This window comes from Platichthys flesus, chromosome 1, assembly GCF_949316205.1.
Source record: "Platichthys flesus chromosome 1, fPlaFle2.1, whole genome shotgun sequence".
Taxonomy (NCBI): Eukaryota; Metazoa; Chordata; class Actinopteri; order Pleuronectiformes; family Pleuronectidae; genus Platichthys; species Platichthys flesus.
This window is the reverse complement of record NC_084945.1, coordinates 24,747,789-24,769,716: the sequence shown is the minus strand read 5'-3', so window position 1 is coordinate 24,769,716 and position 21,928 is coordinate 24,747,789. Positions and strand designations below refer to the sequence as shown.

At 41.8% G+C, this 21,928-nt stretch overlaps 1 protein-coding gene across 1 annotated transcript; it reads left to right on the top strand.

Moving 5' to 3' along the window:
* Positions 1 to 1,638: 1,638 nt before the first annotated feature.
* On the top strand, positions 1,639 to 19,974 carry adgrg1 (adhesion G protein-coupled receptor G1). Its single transcript, XM_062389911.1, has 15 exons — positions 1,639 to 1,898; positions 10,007 to 10,075; positions 10,652 to 10,908; positions 11,180 to 11,366; positions 11,493 to 11,538; positions 11,883 to 11,970; positions 14,388 to 14,510; positions 14,782 to 14,898; positions 15,670 to 15,712; positions 15,820 to 15,926; positions 16,188 to 16,303; positions 16,403 to 16,665; positions 16,773 to 16,872; positions 17,011 to 17,285; positions 18,299 to 19,974. Exons 2-15 carry the CDS (start codon positions 10,012 to 10,014, stop codon positions 18,424 to 18,426), a joined length of 1,914 nt encoding a protein of 637 aa, XP_062245895.1. The 5' UTR covers positions 1,639 to 1,898; positions 10,007 to 10,011; the 3' UTR covers positions 18,427 to 19,974.
* The last annotated feature ends 1,954 nt before the right edge of the window (positions 19,975 to 21,928 follow it).

Genomic DNA, 21,928 nt, shown 5'->3' with positions numbered 1-21,928 from the left:
GTCCACAATGAATGGATGTCCTAAGGTCCTAATAAAGATGGCTGCACAAACCTGCATGTGTGTGTGTATGTGTGTGTGTGTATGTGTGTGTGTATGTGTGTTATTCCAAGCGCACCTGTCATCACCAAGACAGTGAGCCCTTTATTTCTCAAGCCACAGTTCAACTGACAAATCCTGCTCCAGTAATCCCCCCCACACACACACACACACACACACACACACACTATCAGGCTCTATCAGCCAGGTGTTGAATCGAGCCATTTCCTACTTTGCCGCTCCCCCACATTTTTTTCTCTTCTTTATCTTTCAAAAATAGATATTTGTCTAAACTCAGGAGTTTAGAGTGGCGTTTAATTGTGCTTTTAATTATCAGGAGAGCAGGAACAATGTCATCAGATAATGAGTGGGTTTAAACATTAACTACCCCTGCAGCTTCAGCTGTGTCACGGATGTGGTTTACTTACATGTGTACAGTTCAAAATGTATTGGCAAGGAAACACAGGATGATTTACATAAAAACGAAGAAACTGTAACTATTACAACAGAATAGAATAGAATAGGACAGAATATAATAGAATAAAATAAGAATAATATATCTTTATTGACCACTAAGGTGGAAATGTGTCTTCGGCTCACCAACCACCAAAGAATAATATAAAACCAACATGCAGCAACCTCACGATGAGGCTGTGGTCTGAGGTTACTACTAAAACCAGTGAGCGTGCCAGCTGCCTGTGGCACTGAAGTAGTACAGGCCAAACAGTGTCACACACACTGATATCAAAGTCAAAGATTGGCATGAAGGAAGATAAAATACTTCTGGGGTCACTGTTAAGATAAACTGCTGGAGCTGGGTAATGTATTTTCTTTGCTGGGTGATGTAACAGCAAAGCCTAATACAACGAGGTGTTATGGGCCAACTACGATGACATTAAAAGGTTATTTCACTGACTCTGTGATGCAGAGGTGTGCAAAGTGAACGACCAGTGAACACTCACAGCTCTGCAGCCCCTCCTCTCTGCCTACAGACACAGCCACCATGTCTGTTCTCCGCTCAACACCTTGCTGAGCTGACAACAGTCAAGCTACACAGACAGCACAGGAAAACCCGGAAACAATTCAAAATAAAGGCCGAGCATCCGTTCAGGTGCAAACGCTGAAAGGATATCTGATAATAGTAATCATCCATCCATTATCTTTAGCGTTTATCCTTTAAAGTGTCACAGGGGGAGCAGGAGGCAAAACAATAATAATTATAATGACAATAGTTAATAATAACAACAATAATAGTAATAGTAACTCTAATAATGCATTAACTATTCTTTAAAAAAAAAAAAATCTTTACAAAAAAAAACCTATCTCACAATGTGAAACAGAAAGAACAGAAGGTGAAAGAAAGAAAAAGATAAAAACAACTTAATTAACCAAATGGTCGACATAATAACAATAATAATTATAATAATAATATTTATTATTATTATTGTTATTATTATTCTAAAAGAAGGTTTCTACATCTATTATTCAGCTTCTTATAAGAGTTGACCGTTTAATTGTTAAGGTCCTGAGCGGATGTAGCTCCCCTTCACTATATAACTTGATGGTAGCTCGCGCTCACACCTCGGTCTCGCTGACAGTCGCGACCCCGGCCAGAGTCTCCGTTTGACGGCCACAGTTCACACGTCAGCCCGGCCTCTGGTTCTCCGCGCTGCGTTCTTTTCTCCACTGTGAAAACATCTGTCACCGTGTGAGGAGCGTCTCACAAATGAGCTGAACAATTAAAAGAGTGAGAGAAGTGAAGTCTTATCTCTGCGCGGACTCTCCCCGGGTCCGGTCTGGACTTGTTACTGACTGAAGAGGACCACAGCATCACAGACACGCCGACAGGGAAACTAGCGCCGGTGAGTCGCCTCTACACCTTCATTTCAAATAGGACGCTCGGACTCAAGCGGTCACATCCATTTCAACTCATCACGAATCCACCAGTCTACCTCTGTGAGTGAGCTCTTTCAAACATGTAACACTATTTCAATCTTAAATACAAAAACATTAGAATCTATATATCTATCTATCTATTTTCATTAATTTGTATAATTTGTACATATAGATGATGTGTATGTGTGTATTTTGAATATATAAATATACATGCTATATATATATTTATATACTTGCATGTATTAATATACAGGACACTGAAATAAAGTTCATTAGAGAGAAACTATATATACTTTTAGATTTTATTTCATTTCATATTATTTAATTTGTGCTGTAGAGTGTAAAAACTAGGTGCTGTTGTATTACAAAGGTAGTGTCGGCTACATATGATTTCAAAATTATTTGTGTTTCATTCTGATACCCCTCCCTGTAGTAGTGGAAGATGTTTGTCTTGTTACTGGTTTTGATGGGCAGACATCGTAGGCAGCAGCACCTTTCAGTGCACTTTCTACAGCTGCGAATTGCGGTTTCCAGACTAAACACAATCAAAACACAGCACTCAGTTACCCGCTTTGAAAAGGGAGTTTTATTCTCTGTTCCTGAAGACAGCATCGCTTGAAATGCAAATGGCTGAGGTGAGGATGTGTGACTCATTGCAAAAAGCCCATTCTCCTTTGTGCTGACTTCATTTTTTATAATGAGGAAAAGAAAGGCCCTGATGGCAGACGGAACCCCGTGAGCAACACTTATAAGGCCACGCTGGGGGTGATTTAGTCCTAACAATATTCAGGCTTTGTGTGTGTGTGTGTGTGTGTGTGTGTGTGTGTGTGTGTGTGTGTGTGTGTGTGTGTGTGTGTGTGTGTGTGTGTGTGTGTGTGTGTGTGTGTGTGTGTGTGTGTGTGTGTGTGTGTGTGTGTGTGTGTGTGTGTGTGTGTGTGTGTGTGTTCTTTTATTGATTTATTCATAGCCCCCAAGGAAATATCTGCTACATTCCACCTGCTCCTCCAATTTCCTCACGGAGGACATGAGGATACAGATAAAGGAACTCGTATGCACACTCACGCAGACGTGCACACGGCATCACTATGGTGCTATCACCAAGAATGCAAGGTCCTAACACAATTGTAGCCTAGGGAGCATTCCACATGCGCCATATCCCATCTAGTCTTCCACTTCAACTTGAGACGTATCTGTGCAGAGGGTCTTCGATGCTCATTCCTGCTTTTAGTGTTTGTTGCAGCTGGTGAGACGAAAAGAAAAGTCTAGTCACCATGATTACTTTCAACTAGATGTTGTGAGTCTCACTTTCAGAAGGGTCCCCTGTAGCTGTGAGACGTTCCCACACTAGTCCTGAGCCGCTCGTGCTACGTGCTGTAAATCAACATGTCAGACAGCAGCCAGCTTTCTTGGGTTGCGACTTGTAGGAGAACAAAACAAATCTTGTCTGTGAGCAGTTTGGCAGGCGCAGCGCTAGACATTGTTGCGCAGGGAAATCTACCCACAGCGACACATTGTGCAAAGGCAAAACTAAGACACACAAACAAGGTCAGTGTGTAACTTTCAGAAGAACAAGTGAGATTCTTTTGAGCACCTTTCATTTTATTTCTGCCTAAGTCTCTCGGTGGGAACTCGAAATAGCTGGAACTTAAACCCGGAAAATGAAAATACTATCTAGCACGGAGCTAAATGCACTCCTGGAACAATGTGAAGGCAGCTTCTCAAAGTAGTCTTTACCCTCAATACCTGGCCTTTCATTTTGTGTTGTGTTGTGCAGGGAGAGTGAACTGTTTGTGTGGGTGTGCACGGCTCTGAGCCATCGGCTTGAACAGCCACGAACCAGCCCCTGATCTTTGACCCTTATTCACGCTCGCTGTCACTTCAGCTCTGAGGCCCGACAACAAAGAGCAGCTTTTGTTCCCGGGATTACTCTTCCATGCGCATGCATTCTTTGCTCCTTCAGTCGGCTGCGTGCAGAGGAGCCGACTGAATCTGTCCCAGGATAAACTCCCAGACTCTGTATTCAGTCTACTGTAGATGTAGGTGCAAGATAATGGTGTAGCTGTTGGTACCTGTATCTAAAATGTGTTGTGCTACAAAAGTGCATAAAATAAATTCTCCATGCAGATGGAACAGACATTTTCTATCTGCATGGAGGCACGCACCTCAATTTTAAATTGAGGTGCGTGCCTCAATTTAAAATTGAGGTACGCACCACCTCAATTGAGGTGCGTACCACAATTTTAAATTGAGGTGCGTGAACAGCTACAGAAAAAACGTGCTCAAATGTAGAGCACTAATCTGAGGAAAACCTTTGAAAGTGCAGGAAGTGGTTTGTTAAAGGTACCTTATGCTGCTGAAGACAGGTTATGTATATCACAGGGTTTGAAATTTAGATCTGATCTGCAGCTTCGAACTTTAAACCATATCAGTTGTTTCTCTGTAGTACATGACACTGCAGTTTGGATGGTTGAGCGTGTTTTATTGGCAGGCATGTGTCATTCTTGGAGCCCTGGGAGGCTGTGCTTATACGTATGTGCTCTTTGAGAAACTTATAACCAGAATGTTAAAGGCTCATTAATGCTACCTTTACTCACCATTGCATTTGTTTTAACATGTTATACATTTTTAGTTGATAACAATTTTTTTTTTTTACAGAGAGACAAAATTGATCGACCAAGAAAAAACTAATGAGCCAAGGGTTACCTATTTACCTATTTATTGCATGTTCTAGACACAGCCAGAGTAGTTTGCTATTTCACTAAGTCTATCTTTAGGGTTTTATTCCATTGTTTTATGTGGTCTCTAATTGCAAAGGTAAATTTCCCCATATCCAAAATTGTTTCTATTGTTGATCAAGTGTGATGTAATATATTAAATATTAAATCCTTTTTAAAATGTGAGGAGTTACACAATGTTGTCCATGCCTTTTATATTTGAGATCAGAAATGCTGCATCGGTTACCGCTTTTACATTTCTACTTAAAACATTCCTCTTTAAAACTTACATCTCAGGCTAAATTATCATTGATTTTACTTATTTATATTGCATTTTATTTACCTTTTTTTAATTTTCCCTTTGTGAAGCACCGTGCCTTAATACTGACTTTGTCCATAAACATGCTGTACAAATAAGGCTTATTATGAAGCTTATATTTTTAAATAACTCTGACATTTCTAGTGGTTGATTCCCTTCCGCCTATGTGTCAGTCACCGTTTTCTGTGACGTCTTGGTTTTGGCTGCGGCGCCAGAGTGTGTCATGTCGGATTTGACGATTTTAAAAGATGATTAGTATGAGACTGAGTGAGTCAGAACCCTGAGATGAGACATTTTACTGGAAAAAAAAAAAACAAGCGAAAGGATGCGAGATAGGGGGGGGGGCGGCTCTACTTGGCCCCCGTCTCGTTCACACATGCATGGGTTGCTGGAGGAATGTGTCAATGCATGCTCGCAAACAAAAACAATATCAGGCCCACGTCGGTCTGTATGTGTGTAGGAGTGAAGCGAGCAGCGGAGCGACAGGTTTCCTAGTCTGAGCCTGAGCTCGGTGCTGAAAAATGAGAAATGCTAAGTCTACTGTGTGTCGGCAGCGTTCTTGTCTGCGTCTCGATCTCAACCACACACGCACGTGCACACACACACACACACACACACACACACACACACACACACACACACACACACACACACACACACACACATCCCTTTAATGCAAGCTTTTGTCTGTGGCTATCGCTCACACGCATACACATGAGAACTGTGAAGTAATAAAAAAAGGGGAAATGAGTGTGCGTGGGTGCCATGCAGGGACAATAGAGTGGGTGTGGGTGCAGAGGGAGAGAGAGAGAGAGTTAGTTTACAAGTTCTGGTATTTCACCCAGTTGAAGTGTGAAAGTGTGAGAACAGGGAGAATTTAGACTTGTGAGAAAGAGTCATGTCTTGTTATCCTGGATAGGAAATTCCACTTTATCGGGTTTAACCCACTCATGCATTCATACCCTGAGAATGTATTCGTAGTGTTAACACAGACCCACACAGACTAGTCTAGAGTTGACGCCTTCTCTCGGACGTGTGCAGGGAATTGAACCTTCCACTGTGTGATCGTACCGGTTGTTGTCTGGGGGTGGGGTGACAGTGGTTCAACGTTTGCCTCGCTTAAGTGGGGGCCTTTCTTCATCAGTATACTGGCGATGGTCAGAGAGCTCCAAAAGGTTGAGTCAGGCTGACGTGGGTCACACATGAAAGCCGTGTGAAAATTCATCACCAGTGTGATGATGACGAGGCTCGTTGTAAAATGATGTGTCATCGTCTCATTTAGAACTCGACTGTTTTCGGTCTAAATTTAGTGTCAGAGAAATGTACACATTGAGACATTCGAGAGAAAGTATGAAATCGATCTGCAGGAAATGTTTATTTGAGCCCATTAGCTCAACTTGTAGCACAGGGGGGCCATGTGGAGACGAGCTGGTGGGTGCCCCAGTACAGTAGAAAGGGATCCAGTGAGATGTTGTTCAAAACCACGTAGAAAAGTTGGAAAAGTTATTATTGTTTTTGAATTATATCCCAGACCTTACACTGCAAATGTAATGCTTCAGTAACTTTACCGAATGTTAGTGCTGTGGGTCATACCTATGTTTGTCATCATTTAGATATATGTAAATATAAAGCATGAGCTGATGTATTGAGCTTTACTGTTCATGATCAAACTGTAGCTTTACATTCCCGACATTGTATCTCACATTATATTTTCACATATGAGAAACCTGTTCAAGGAAAAAGTTTACAGTTCACAGCTGCTTCTTGGAAAACCACTGCTCCACCCTGTCCCTCTCTGCAAGATGTGGTGTGTGTGTGTATAACACCTTTATGTATTTGTTCAGTATCACAAACCACTACAGCGTCACATTTTAGCACCTTTTTCCCACAAATGATTAATGCTGATCTAGAATGATCAAAAAAGGGAAGTGCCCAAACCACAAAGTCATGCCGTGTGAAGCATGGGACAGTTTCACTATGTGCACTTATACTGAAGTGTAAAGATATCACTGGATCTCTCTCGGTTGTACAGAATTCATATTTCAATCATTCATTATGAATAAAATAGGTTATGGTCCGTAATCAAATGGTTGTATTGTAATTATGTTATCTTCATAATGTGTGTAAACTCTTGATGACGTGAAAAAGCTAGATTTCTTTTAATCATCCAATTGCGCTGATATACTGACTAGAGGTTGGAAGGACACAGCTGTCAAAGCCTGACTTGAGTGATCTCAACAAATAAGATTAATCCTGAACTAATTCTGAGCCAGGATCAGTCCGATTCACAAAGTAAACTCTGAGCCAGAAGAACTCAGTCTTTGATGCCTGTTTAAATATTGAAATATCCCATGTCATTATGTGAGTAAGAAATATGACTTGTAAAGAAATGGTTTTGAGCACCCCTGTGTTGGTCACATTCATGTCAAATGTGTGTATCTGTGGGATTTTTTTTGTCTTTAATGATTTAACATATTTTCTATGATGCATAGGTCAAACTTAAGTTTGAAATGGAAGTGCTTGAGTGGACTTAAGCCAGAGAATGAATCTTACAGGCATTTGTGTGTTTGATCAACGTCGGCGATCTAACATTTAAATGTTGCAGCGATCACTGAGCCTGCGCATGCGTTCCACAGGAACACTATGCTGCAAGGAGTTTCCTGACAGCTTCTTAAAAGATTGTAATATCATCTAAAGGTTAGCAAGCAAGATATCTATTATTATATAATTATTAAAGGGGACACATTATGCCCATTTTACCACAGTTGATATGGCTCCTTGGGGTCTTAATGAAATGTCTGTAACATATTTTGGTCAAAATACCACAAGGATCATTTAAAACAGCACCTTTTCACCCTGTCTAAAACAGCCCTCCTCAGATTGACCTGTTTTGAGTGCCCCGCCCCCTTCACCCCCGGTGAGTCTGGCTGTGAGAGCCCTAGCTCCCAAGCGCAGCCCCCCCAGTGGGAGCAGTGGGAGCAGTGGGAGCCTGAGCTGGCGCAGCAGCAGCATCCTTCCACTTTGTTGAGTCAGCGTTTAGAGGTGTCCCGGTTGTCCCTTGTTTATGCGGCCACTTAAATGTCTGACGGGTAGCAGCAGCGAGCTAACGCTAGCGTTAGCATGCAAGCTAACGCAAGCCCTTCTCCCTGGCTGCTTACCGGGCCGCTGGAGCCCGGCTCGCTCGTCCAAGGCCATGTAGCGAGACTCCCTACATGGGCATGGTGTGACTATGATGTTTACTTCGGTCGTAATCCCATGCAACGCACTCTAGCGTATCGTTTTTGAAATAGAGGAACCACAACAAATCGCGGGAGTTGTTTTGGGGACGGTAGACATGCCAGATACCAAATTAACGTGTAGAAGCACTACAAAAGTGGCATTTTTATAATATGTCCCCTTTAAAGGTGTAAAAGAATAATTCTCAGTGTTGCTTCAACACCCTCCCCTGTTTGTGTTGTTTTTTTCAGTGTGAGTGTGTGCGTTGCTGTGTGGTAGTCTAATGATTCATCTGGAGTATCAGGTTTGAGCTTCACTAGACGTGGTTATAAATAAGCGGCTGACCCTTGAGCTCTGCAGCCCTTCTCTCTCTTATTCTGTCTTTTCTGCTCTGTTGCCGACTTTCTGCTTAATCTGTGGTCGAACTGGTTCCTGTCTGTCTTGTGATGTTAAGGGCGACCGCGACGGCTGTGTTTCCCCTGTGAAACAGCGTCTTCATCATGTGTCCACACTTTCTCGCACAGACCGTACAGTTACTCCACACAGTCACAGATGCAGTGTTTCACTGAAAGATAAGGTGCTTCAGTGCGATGACAAAGATGTGTGATTAAAACTGATGGATGAGTAGGCATCCGTGGTAGATATTGAAAATATGAAAGTACAATACACGTGGTTTAGTGACACATCTGTATGGTAACCCCCACATGATTCTCAAGTTCTGTAACTCCTGATGCAAATTGGTGTGTTTTTAGCTGGGAAATTTTTGTGTTGTAATTTCTGCAACTACTCATTTCCCTGTAACAAGAACGAACAGTATGCTATAGGGGAACAAGTGAACTTGTCATTGTTCATGGGTTTGTGTGGTAGAGCTCACGGTGCCATTGGAGGAGGGCTGTGGAGAAGCCCTTGAGAGAAAGGCCATTAAGCACAAGTCTCTGGCTGTAGAGTGCAGGGCCAAGGGTTGGGAGATCTGGCTCCCTGTAGAGATCATCCACAGAGGTTTCCCACCGAAATGTAGGTGGTGGCTGTCATCAGCTCCAGGCCTGAATGAAAAGACTCAGAATCAAGCAGCTGGTATTATGGGGGAGGAGGGAAGCTGGAAGCTGTGGGCTGATGGGCAATGTTTGGCCACTATTGCAGGCCCACCAACTGGAGAGTGTCGTGGTGAAGTAGTGGAAACACTCAGTGAAGGCTGGGTACCACGGCTGCACAATACATCTCAAATCTACAGACACCACAGAATCAAAGACTGCTTGCACTGCGATGAATGCGACTCCTAACATGCGTTCATGCTCCGGATGTCATCGCAACACTCAACAACGTTATCGCACATCGCATGTTTTCCTAATATCGTGCAGCCCTATTGGGTACCACCTGATGACATCAGCTCAACAATGAATGAAAGTCAATGCAAAGTCCTAATAAGGAGAGCTTTGTGCGTGTGTACCACTCAAAAGGGAAAGAGTGTTTCCATTGATAACAGCATAGAGAGGTCCCCTGTGTGTATTTTGAGCCCGGACTCATTTGTATTCAATGATAAGAGAGCGTAGGAGCAGGGGTCTGGATAAGAACACTGTCATTTAAAAAAAGAAAAACATTTTAATTATGTCAGACATGTTCTGGAGTTTGTTGTGGAACTTGTGTCTGCACATAGAACGAATATAAGAGTTACTGTTTGCTTGTGTTGAAATGAGCTTTGTACACTGGACACAAACGTGGAGTTTCATTTTTAGCGCACTGACAACACTCCCCGTCTGTGCAGAAAGACATTATAGATTTGTTCCCTTTGGGCAACTGCATTTGACTCTTTGTTCTCCTGCTGCAGTTTCAATGGAGTCCCCGCTGACAGATAGTCTGAGGGTTGTGTTCATCTTGATCATCCTCCTCGCCATGGGTAAGCCAACCACTAAAACATTTTTATCTTAACTGCTATTCTTTTAGCCTCATGTTCCTTCATACAATTGTGTTTCAATGTACTCCTCTCCAAACGCACCCGTGTCTGTGTGTATATATTCTGTTGTGATATTCAAATAGAGATAAAAACCTCATATGATTGAGACCTCATACATGTGCCATAAGTTTCCTCTGTGTGGCATGTTAAATAAAGGGGGAAGAAAGAGATATACCTGCCTCCAGTGCAGTGTACAAAGAGTTGTGTGAGGGTCAGTACCCTGATGTGAGGTGGGGTTTATGGTTCCCATTGAGGCTCAATCAGATATTGAGCTTGTGAAATGGTGTTAATTCATAACCATAGTGGTTTTTACATGCTCTTTATAAACCTGTGTAAAATCTCTACAGACAGAAAAGCAAAAAGCTGAAATGTACTGTATGTGTGATCAACAGAGGGAGGTTGTTCCACAGTGAATGAGCCTCCCCCTGTCTCTGGTCTTGCACTGATTACTGAGAGTTGGCACAACAAAGATCATGAGCAGGAAAAACAAACATCAAGCCTCCTTTTGTCTCCTTTCAGGCTCAAGTGAAAACGACCAGAGCTTGAAGTTTTGCGGCACCTGGCGTCATGGCAAACAGTCGCTGGATGTGAGCTTCAAGCTCTCTCCAGGATGCAAGGGGATCTCCATCTCAGCCAATAAGAGCTCCCTGTCTGTCGAAGGGCAAATCACAGCCAAGTGTCGCACCTCTGATGTGATTCACCTCGAACAGTTGGGACCCGAGGAAAGTGACTTCTGTCTGTACTGGGATCCATTGCTGGACCAGTTGAAGCTGCAGGTAAATCAGGGGAATATATTTGCACACAGTGGCTCCAAAATTATATTACATATCATAAAAAAAAGTTAATATAACACAGGTCATGTTTCCCCCATCATCTGGCCCAATAACGTGGATGCTATGGACAAAACAAGTCCATTGTTCTGCCGAAATAAATAAAAAGAAAATAACATCAAGAGTATTTTTTCTTGCCAACCTGCAGTATCTGTACTTGAATTCTTTGTTTATAGTAAGAGTTTTTGTGTTTGTTTTTCTTATTTGTGCTGCACAGATCAGAACAAAAAACCACACTCTGTGCAGGCCAACCAGCTTGCAGGGCTCCTGCTGCAAAGACCTGTCTCCGCTCGGCAATGAGCCCGAGGCCAACTACGGCATCGCCAAGGGAAGAATCCAAACAGACACCATCAACGACAAAACGCACATCGCCTTCAAGTTCACTGGGACATCCATCAGCTGCAGTAAGGAAGATATTCTGTATTGTTCTCTGCCTTAAAAACCCAGTTTTTGATTTTTGTTGAAGTTCACATTTTCTAGTTAAACTTGACCAACTAAAATTGCTATTTTGTCTATCTTTCTTTTTGCAGAAGACTTATGTTATGAAACGAGAGGCGGATCCACCCAAGTCAACACGTAATTTCCTGTTTTTTTAATCAAATGAATGAACAACCGCTTGACAGGGTGTGTTTGTCATCATCCTTCCCCTCTATGGCTTTGTGTTAATTGCTGAGGCCACTGTTGTGAAACTTTAAGAACAGTAATCTACCACGTAAACTTGACCATTGACAGGACAACAAAACTTTGAAGTACACTCCGGTGGGGGGGGGTACAAAGATAAACTTCTTTCCTCAAATGGCCACCTGACCACCAACCAGCTCCTCATGATTGTGTGTGTGTGTGTGTGTGTGTGTGTGTGTGTGTGTGTGTGTGTGTGTGTGTGTGTGTGTGTGTGTGTGTGTGTGTGTGTGTGTGTGCAGGTTTGGAGAACATGCTGAGGATCCCTGTGCACCCAGCGTTGAGGTGAAGATGAACGATGATTTCAGAGGCTACAACGTCACATCTCCCGTAAGACAAACACACCAACAGCGTGACTCACTGTTACAGTCTAGATGAAAGTCAAACTTTATTTAAGCCATTATCCTAAACCACTGTTTAGGATTATCAGCTTTTAACTTTCACAGCCTGTATTTTGCGTTCAGTCTAGAGTTCCTTGGGTTCTAACTGAGACCTAAGTCTTTACACCCAGGTCACTAATACCAACTTTTTGGTTTCATATCTTAATATGGCTAAGCTCTGTAGTTTTTAATCTGATATTACAAAATGACTTCCTTACTTACTTACTCAAAATGTGATAAGTGAGTAATTATGACAGAAGAACTATGTGCAGGGATCTGTCCAGTGCTACAGTGTGGCTAACTTTCAACTGTTAGACTTTGTAGCATAATGGTCTGAGAAGATCACTGTGGATACACACAGACAGTAATGGTTAGTGGGATCACTTTGTTGTTGGTTTAGGTGCAGTTAGAATGCAAATGTCTTAGGAAGGGAGTGGTTGATATTATACTGACGTAGATGTCAAGAGAGCTTTTGGTGGTACAGGGCCGACACTGGTGTCAATGTGCTGTAAACAATAACACGATTTCCACAGCAGAATTTATACCTTTCTTCCTGCCTCATGCATGCTTTAACCCCACGCCACCTCTCACCTGAACACTGTCTCCTGCTGCATTCATTATATCATGTCTCATCTCAACTTCAATGACATCAAGAAAAACCTACCTCTGACCTGACAATCTCTTTCCCCTATATTTTTGTTTGTGCAGTATTTATTTGTGTTAAGAGAAACATGGGAAACATCCCTCCAACATATCCCTGACATATTCTTGATGACTCTGCCGCCACGAAGGGTGAGAGGAGATGAGTGGAAGGCAGGGAACTGGAGTGTTCAAAGTAAACAATGGTTGAAGGGAAGCATCAGCTACTGTTCCTGCTTCCAAACTGTCAAAACTGACTTTGATGAGTGACTGCAGGCGTATATGGGGAAGGATCGGTTTACCCTCGTTTCAGCCCTTTGCTGGCTACACTTCAGTCGTGCACCAGGAGCATTTGGTTTTTATATGCTAATCCGAGAAGGCAGTGTGTAGGTGAAAATGTCTTGATAATCTCACTTGAGGGAGTAGGCGGCTTTACCTCTGAGGCAGATTTCTTCTGTGGGATCAGTGGCTTAGCAGCGTTTCAAACAAGACAGTACGTTTTCATTCAAACGGAGGCCGTTGGTGATTTAGTTCACAAAAATAGGTGAGAGCTTGACCACATGAAAGTTCCTGGTAGCTCTGTTTTACTCACAAGTAGAGGATGTATGTTTACAGCTGATGTTTATTTTCCTCCAAACTACCTTAAAATAGAGCTATGTGCATAAGTGGCCAGCAATCTACACACCGTCTACTAATTAGGGCCACAGGGCTGTGATGCACACTGAGGAGCAGAGCAGCACGGTTTAACTCAATTCTTTTGTTGCTATTGTTCCTGCATCCTGGGTTGACTGGATAATTGCAGGGTTTTTATCAATTGCTGAAAAGCATTGATCAATACTGAAGCCACTGTTTCCAAACTCGTACAGTCTGCATAACCACCGCAAGTCAAATAAGAAATAGCAAAAGTGATATTCAGTTACAGGTATTCAGCTGCGACATGCAACTTCACCACTAAATGTCACAAAATTCTACACACTGAACCTTTAAAACCAAGGAATCAACTAAAACAATAGCTGAGGGCAAACAAACAAATAACCAAACACAGCACACACATTTTTAAAACGTCATAAAATATTTGTGTCTTCTCTATATGCATCATGGAAAGTACCTTGTGAAATGTGTAATCCACCCCTGTCCCTCTTCTGTCTCCACCAACCATGTTTCAAAAGTAAATCATTCTGAAACCATCCCCACTTGTCTGTTTGGTATTGAAATCAAAGCACCAGGGTTGGCTTTCAGCTTTAGGTACAACCTGCTGTGTTTGGAATTATTATTGTTTTGTTTTATTGTAAATAGTCAGCTAACTCTGGTCTCTGCAGAGATGCATGGCAGTTGCCATCGTTCTGATTTGACTACGTTCTCAACCGTTTTGAAAACCCTATAAGAATGTGAAACATGTGCTTGTGAATGTGTAGTGTTTTGCAGTTGGCGGATTATGAATGAAAAAAGCTCATGGCTTTCGGAGAATGTGGTTGTTAAATGTATTTTTTTGTGAAAGTTTGTCCCACGTAGAATTCTGTGTAGGTGATGTGTGACAACTTCACATTTGATCTATTCATGTTTTCAATCCCCAAAAAAGAATGAATTGATGCTCAATGATTTGTCAGTTGGTGGCTTATCGTTCCCATGTTTACCATTCGTGTTTTGTCTTGAAGAGGAATCTACCCAAACCCTGTTGAGCCGTCTTTAACTGTCCAGTGTCCACTCTACATATATTCTGTTTTTCAGGTCACTAAAGGTGTATTTCAAGAGCCCACCGCCACTGTCCATCTCCCAACTGCTCTCAAACAAGCTGCGAAGATGACGACCAAAGTAGTCTGCACATTCTTCAGAAACAACACCGAATTCCAGGTGAGGCTCTGTTTGTCCTCAGTCAACATGAGCAGCTGAGCCTCACACACCTGCCTGTCTGCCTAGTCTCAAATTCACAGGCTATGACTTTGAAACGTGTGTGTGTGTGTGTATGTGTGTGTGTGTGTGTGTGTGTGTGTGTGTGTGTGTGTGTGTGTGTGTGTGTGTGTGTGTGTGTGTGTGTGTGTGTGTGTGTGTGTGTGTGTGTGTGTGTGTGTGTGTGTGTGTGTGTGTGTGTGTGTGTGTGTGTGTGTGTGTGTGTGTCTTTCAGGTGGGTCACAAGAAGGTCAGGATTCTCAGTGAGGTAGTGGAAATTACCGTGGAGAACGAAATCATCATTGATCTGCCTGAGCCAATCAGGATTGACTTTTACCATGACGCCATACCTGTAAGTCTTTGTGCTTTAGTCCATATCAATATCCACATTTTCTATTGTCCGGATGGTAGAGTAATCAATGCCAAGCACTGAATTGTGAAAATGTTGGGTTTACTTCAAGAAAAGTTTTTCTTAGTCCGTGTCTGGCTCAGGTATGAACAACACCACCGGATATTCTTGAGCTTAGAGTGTCCCCGTGAAACTGAGACACAGTTGGGTTAGAGTACACATGTACTGTCAGTTTGATGTTTGTGCTGTAACAAACACAACTTGTCAAATGTGGGTTAGCTGCAGATGGTGTTTCAGTTCCGTGACATGTTCCTACAGAGAACACACAGAAACCACTACGTTTTTTCTCTTAACTCAACTCACATTTCATATATTTACAGTACCAGATGTTTCAGTCACTACTAAATCAAAAACTGTAGTAATAACTTTGTTAATGAGATTAAAAATAATATTACATTAATGCGAATAAAATAATATTAAATGTAAATACACAATAGTGCTTTACAAGAGCAAATAGAGAATAGAGGGAAAATACAGCAAAATGTTTTACAGTCGTTGAAGATCAAACATCGTTAGGGCGCAAATAGAAGAAAAGTGCTACTCATGATAAAATAAAATATCGTTCTAAAATGATTAGAATAGTCAGTAAGATGGGAGCTGGGAGAGAGACTTTGTGTATATAAAACGTTTTACAATGTGACATTTTGAAGAAAAAATAGCAAAATGTATTTTCAAAGGAAATAATTACAGCTCATCTCTTTGTCTTTATTTCAGAAAATGCATTCAAGGAAATGTGTTTCATGGGACACCAGGAAAGGTAGGAAGCCTTTAGAGCATTTACATTTCATTCATGTAACATGATTCCTACTGCCAAACCCATTGATGAGAATGAGATCTGTTTAACCCGTCACTATCTTTGTGCAGACCCACTGCAGGTCACGTGGTTGGAGGATGGGTGTATAACACAGCAGAGAGGAAAAGAGAGCACAGAGTGTCTGTGTAACCACCTGACATACTTCTCCGTACTGGTGGTGAGAGACGTCGCACATATGCCACCATTTATTTTTTTTTAAGAATCAGACTAATTAATAAGATGCAGAAACAACAAATCTATATTTCTAACAATATTAACATAACTCAGAACTCACATGAACATCTCTAGATGATTTAACACGCAGACACTATCATGAGTGTTATGTGAAGAAACACACACATGATACATAGAAATGTATACACTCCATATTTTTGTGTATGAAGAGCTTGTTTCTATTCGCTGTGTGTGCCCATGACAGCAACTGGAGCCTCGACCAGTGCGCCATCTCATGGTCCTGACCGCAATTACATCTATCGGCTGTGCCGTGTCTGTGATCAGCTGTGTGGCTCTCATCACATTTCTCTGCAGGAAGAGGTAACACTATAATGACGAATGTACCAAAAATAATAGGAACGTAATATAATTTTCGAACAATTGATAAACTTCTCTTTCTCTCTCCATCCTCCCTTATAGCAGACGATCAAAGGAGCAGTCCATACCCATCCACCTGGGCTTAGCCGTGTCCCTCGCTGCCCTCAACCTGCTCTTCTTCTTTACTGGGGTCCTGGCCAATGTGGGCGGGGAGGGTCTGTGCACCTGGGTGGGGGCGGGCCTCCACTATAGCCTCCTCAGTGCCTTCACCTGGATGGGTATAGAAGTGTTCCACACATTCTGGTTGGTGTACATGGTTTTCACCCCCTCCCCAAAGCCCTACATATGGAATCTTGTCGGCTTCGGTGAGTGTCTGAAGTAAAATCTTTAAGGTTTACTTTACTTTAAAACGTTGTGCGTTGACATTAAAGTGTGCCCCTTTCAAATTCGGCCTTTCAAATTTCCATTCCAGTTCTCCCTGCTGTTCCTACTGTCATCCTGGCTGCAGTAGGTGACATCTATGGACTGAGAAAGGTGGTGCCAATCGAGGACGTCTCCAGCCCTTATCGGATGTAAGCAGGATTAAAAGTTGTTATGCCAGGATAGTGAGAAGATCCTAAATACAGCTGCAGAGGATGATGAGATGTCTGTATTGGAAAAAGAACTGAAGCTATTTTCTTCCACTTTCTGGGATTATTTGTTTTCAACAGGTGCTGGATGAAAGATAACCACAAGGCATTGCTGGCTCACTATATCACCACCATGACGATCCTGGTCATCCTGGTGTTGTCGGGCATCGTGATGCTCTGCCTCGTCTACAGGAAGATCCGTCCCAGGGTTGAGTGGAGGCAGAACCGTGTGGCTTTTCTCAGTATCTGGGGCCTCAGCTGCCTCTTTGGAACATCTTGGGGTCTGACCTTCCTGGACTTTGGTCCCCTCTCTGACTTGGTTCTTTTCCTCTCCTGCATCCTCAACTCCTTTCAAGGTCAGAACAAAACAGGCTTCAGTTAGTCCAGATTGCACTTTGGCTTTGTATTATGTTGTTAACCTCTTTTTTAGGAAACAGTGGCTACAAAGTTTGGCTGTAAACTTAAATCAACTTGTTTAGACTATTTTGTAGTTTTACCATCAGAGCAGATCAGACACTCTGTGTTTGGATTGTTGGCTCAGACATTGGTGTCTGTGTATCGGTGAGTCAGATGTCCATTGTATCAGTGTGGGAATGAGACAATGACCATGTGGTTAATCATGACCTTCAGTCACTGTCGTCTATCAGAATAAAGGCAGTTTCCTCTCACGTGCAGACCATTTGTTTTGGATTCAGGTCCATGTGGGAACTTGTTAACCCTGTCGTTGCTGCACAAGTTCGGAGAGAAAATGTCTTTTTATTGCCATGTATATTTGCACATACAGGAAATTGCCTTGGTGTGGTTGGTGCACTTTACAACAACAAATTAAAAACAACAACTAAACTAAATGCTAAGTCGTTAACATGTGACATAAATATTTAAACAACTGAAATACGTTTTTGAGCAGAACTGAGTAAGGGAAGCTTCATGAATGTAATATCACAGAAACTTTTTTTTAATGATAACCGTCTCCGACATAAACCTGCATTAGCCAATGAAAGCAGGCTGACTATAATCACAGACAGGAAAGAAGATCTGTCACTTTCTCAAACATCAAACAAAAAACACTGCAGCTTACAGTACAGGTTGCAAATGTGGTCGTTTTTTTATCAGTAAGATTAACAACATGCCTGTGATTTTTAGGAACAGGCTAGTTCGCTGTCAGTAGTGACAGTTATTTGAGCAGAAGTAAAGCAGTCAAAGGATATTTCACTTCAAAATACCTCATATAAGCTGATTTAGATGTTAGAAATACTGCACAATATTTTTAATTTAATTTATCCAGAAAGAAGTTCTCACCGGCTGCCCACCTGCGTTAGATTCATGAATTTGTGAGCAAATGAATAATGGTTGCTGTCTGATCTACCAGGCTTCCTTCTGATGCTGCGGTTCTACATGCTGGAGTGGATGAGGAAACAGGCTGGAGGATCTTCTCTGGGCAGCAACAGCACCGGATCGACCAGGCAACACATGCTGAAGGCCCCGGAGAAGAGTTGAATGGACTGAAAAGGGTGAAGGATGGTCCAGCGGTCAAGCTTTTTGTGTAGAATTAAAGTGTTCCAATTAATGTAAATTATCAAATGGAGGATGTGTCACCCCAGGCTGAGACACTGTAAATTCAAAGTTTGTTCAGGTGTGGTAACTGCTGGGAAATCCGCTGAAGAGTGAATTACAACGTGGCCACAATAAGAACTCTTTGGAATCAAACATCACAGGATAGTTAACATAAGCACAATGTGTTAAGTTCACAGAACACACCTTGTTGGATTTTAAAACTTGCCTTAACTCGGATTTCAGAGGTGATGATGGTTGGTCAGCAGTTCTGTCAAAAGACACCAGCACCTTAAGCCCCAAGTTCTTGAGGGAGTAGGATTCCTTAGTTGTCGATAGAATGAACATTCAGCTAAATTTGTTCAGATGCATTTGGAAAATAATAATTTTTGTTTAAAGCTACTCTGGGTATCAAGCTGCACCTGCATGATCCTCAGCTAATGCAGGAATCTGGCTTTTATTAGCCTGTGACCCAGACATAATGACGTCTTCCAGCTGCTAACACTGTTGCATACTGTAGACCAGAAGCGTGGTCATTGGTCACATATTGACTGAAATGGATGGATATTTGCTAAATATCATTATAACATTGCTGGAAGCATTTTGCTCAGTCCAATGTGGTAAACTCCACATCTGACTGTCTAATCAGATAAAAAAAATACTTGATTATTCTTCTCTGGAGAAGAAATTACCCCCTCACTCAGGAACTCATTATTCAGGCCTGGAGCCTTTGTTTGTACATTACCTAGACTGGCTCTAGGCATAAAAGAAAAATACTTTATTTGAGATTTTCAGTTTTAATCTGGGGATAAAGTTAAGCTTTATATCCCTACAGGGAAACTTGGGGAAAGGGACATTGATTACAGGTTAGTTACTGTGCTGTGATTTCCATTATATTAGCTGTAAAGAAATGACTAGGGTTAATTTCTGAAGTTCTTCTTTTACCTTCGATAAGCTTTGATTTAGAATTTTGTACTGTGTACGCTTTTGTTTCGTAGCTGAGTCTTTAAAGTAGCAGTTTAGATTTTGTATTGTTCTAATATAATTTAAGACATTTCTGATCCAATATGTGTGTGCGCCTTGCAAAATAATAGCTGAATGTTTTATATTAAGTATTTTCTCTTTACTGTATGCAAACATTGAGTCAAAATTATTTAATATTATTATTTTCAGGTTTAAACCTGAAAGATGGACCAAACGTATTGCAATTGAGTTATAGTTAAAGTATGCATATTTGGCTGGCACAATGTATTTTTGTAAATCCTTTTTTTTTTTACACTTATGGATGCAAATAGAAAAAAAGAAATGTGTGCATGTATAATTTTGGTTAAAATTACGTGTGCCCATAATGGAGTTTATAGATACTGTGATGTTTGCACTGTTTTGTTCTCTAAAGGGAATTTGTATGCCACATGGATCATTGTGTATATTTGTGTTTTTGTGGATCTACGTTGTATAATAGATTATTAATTAAAAAAGTCTGTTGGTTAAAGAGTTACAGTGTACAATGCTTGTGTTTGTGTGTGTGTGAGTGGGTGTGCAGCATTGCACAGTAAGCACATTCAAGGCCTGCTTTCTTCCTGCTCTGTCGTCTCTGCTTATCTGTGCCTGCGTGTTTCCTCCCTGGAGGTTTGACGTTTGTTTTTCTCTCCTCACATACTTGTTGCCTGTTCAACCATTGAAACTCTCAACGTCTCTGCAACGTGTGCCAACTTTTTTGGTCTTTTTTCTCTCTCCCCAAGAATCAATGCCGCCTCTGAACAGGTTGGCTCAGGGGTCCTTCAGAAAAATGGTCTATATTTAGTCTCCAACTTAAATTGTATCTGTTTTTTTGCAATCCAGTGCAGACATGTAAGGTCAAAGTGAGATAGAGACGACCTGGAACCAGGGCCGGAGATGTGGAGCTTAATATCACTACAGTCTACATCAATGCTGCTGATGTATTTCTATATCTGCAGGTGGCTGTCACTGATCTGGTTGTATTAGCTTGTTGGTGATAAATTCAGTCCTTATTGTCTCCTCCTCAATGTGTAGTTTCGTTTGGCTTCATCATTATGACAAAAATCGAATTGAGATGTCACATTACAAACATCTTTAAATGCAATGTACATGTTGACCTAAGGTGGGAAACTTGCTCTGTGTCTGCTATGCAATCAACTGTGTGGCTGTGAATGTCTCCTGTACTTCATGACCTCGGGGCAGCACATTGCTGTGTCACCCTCTCTGCAGAGCTTCAGCTCGTCACGTCTTTGTGTAACCGGAGGAGACAAGCATTGTGAGCACTATGATTCATTGGGAATTGCTGGACCCTGAATATCTTTGGAGGCCATCTCTGACAGAAAGAGCCAGATAACAATATCCTCCAGCCGATTGTTTACAAATTGAGCCTCTACACAAATGAAACAATAGAAATATGTTTGCCTATACTACACAATAACTTTGAGATAGCAAGTAAACCTACAAACATAATACAAGAGAGTTCAAAATATGGAACATTGTTCAAAACAAAAAGTCACGTACGTCTCATCCATAGAGTACGACAACAACTCGAACTGAATAGAGGTCTCTGCTCTGTGGGGCAGCGGTGCAAGCTTAAGACTGTTGCCCTGGAAACACCAATGAACGTGAACCACACAGGCCAAAGCAACTCGACTCGAACAGTGCGAAACGCAACTCCAGCTCCTAGCCTGTTGCCTGCTCCGCTTCACCTGAGCTAACAGGCTAACATGCTATCCCCCGTCAGTGAACACGACCTGAGTCTGTGGAGAGGTTTCACTCACATATTGAATGAAAAATAAGCAAAGAAATGTCACGCCAACTTTTTTTGGAGCTGAAGGACATCGTCTTTTTTACAAAGTTGTGTTTGATAAAGTATGCAAGTTATTTGAGCTATGTGTCTGTTACTTTTTTACAATAATTTTACTTTAATGCTGTAGGCTAGCTATTATAGGCAACATCTTTTTGTCGCTAATGCATTTGAAATGTATTTGAAATAGGATTTCTGCTCCCTGCTGGCACTCAAAATAAAGCCTAAAGCATATCTTACTGGTCTGTATAGGCCTACTGCTTATAATAATCAGCTTCCTCTATATTTGTGACGGTAACAGGACGTCATGCAAAATTGCCCCACCAAAAATGGCTAAAATCGCCACAAGAAGCACAGTATCCCAGGAGTTCTTTCTCAAACAGTCAATATATCGATTATGTAGGCCTAAACATGTTAGGTAATGACTATTAACACAGAATTTGTGTAATTATATATTATAAATGTGTATTGGACTCTGTTTATGGCAAGCCATATTGCCATATACCATCTTTGACACTTCTGTACCAGCAATGTCACATACTGCCCAGGGGCCTGCCCTCTCTGCACCGTCGGCTCCTAACAGGGCCCCTCTAATTGCATGTCTGCTCTTTGACACCGTCAGTGTCATGTTAACAGACTGAA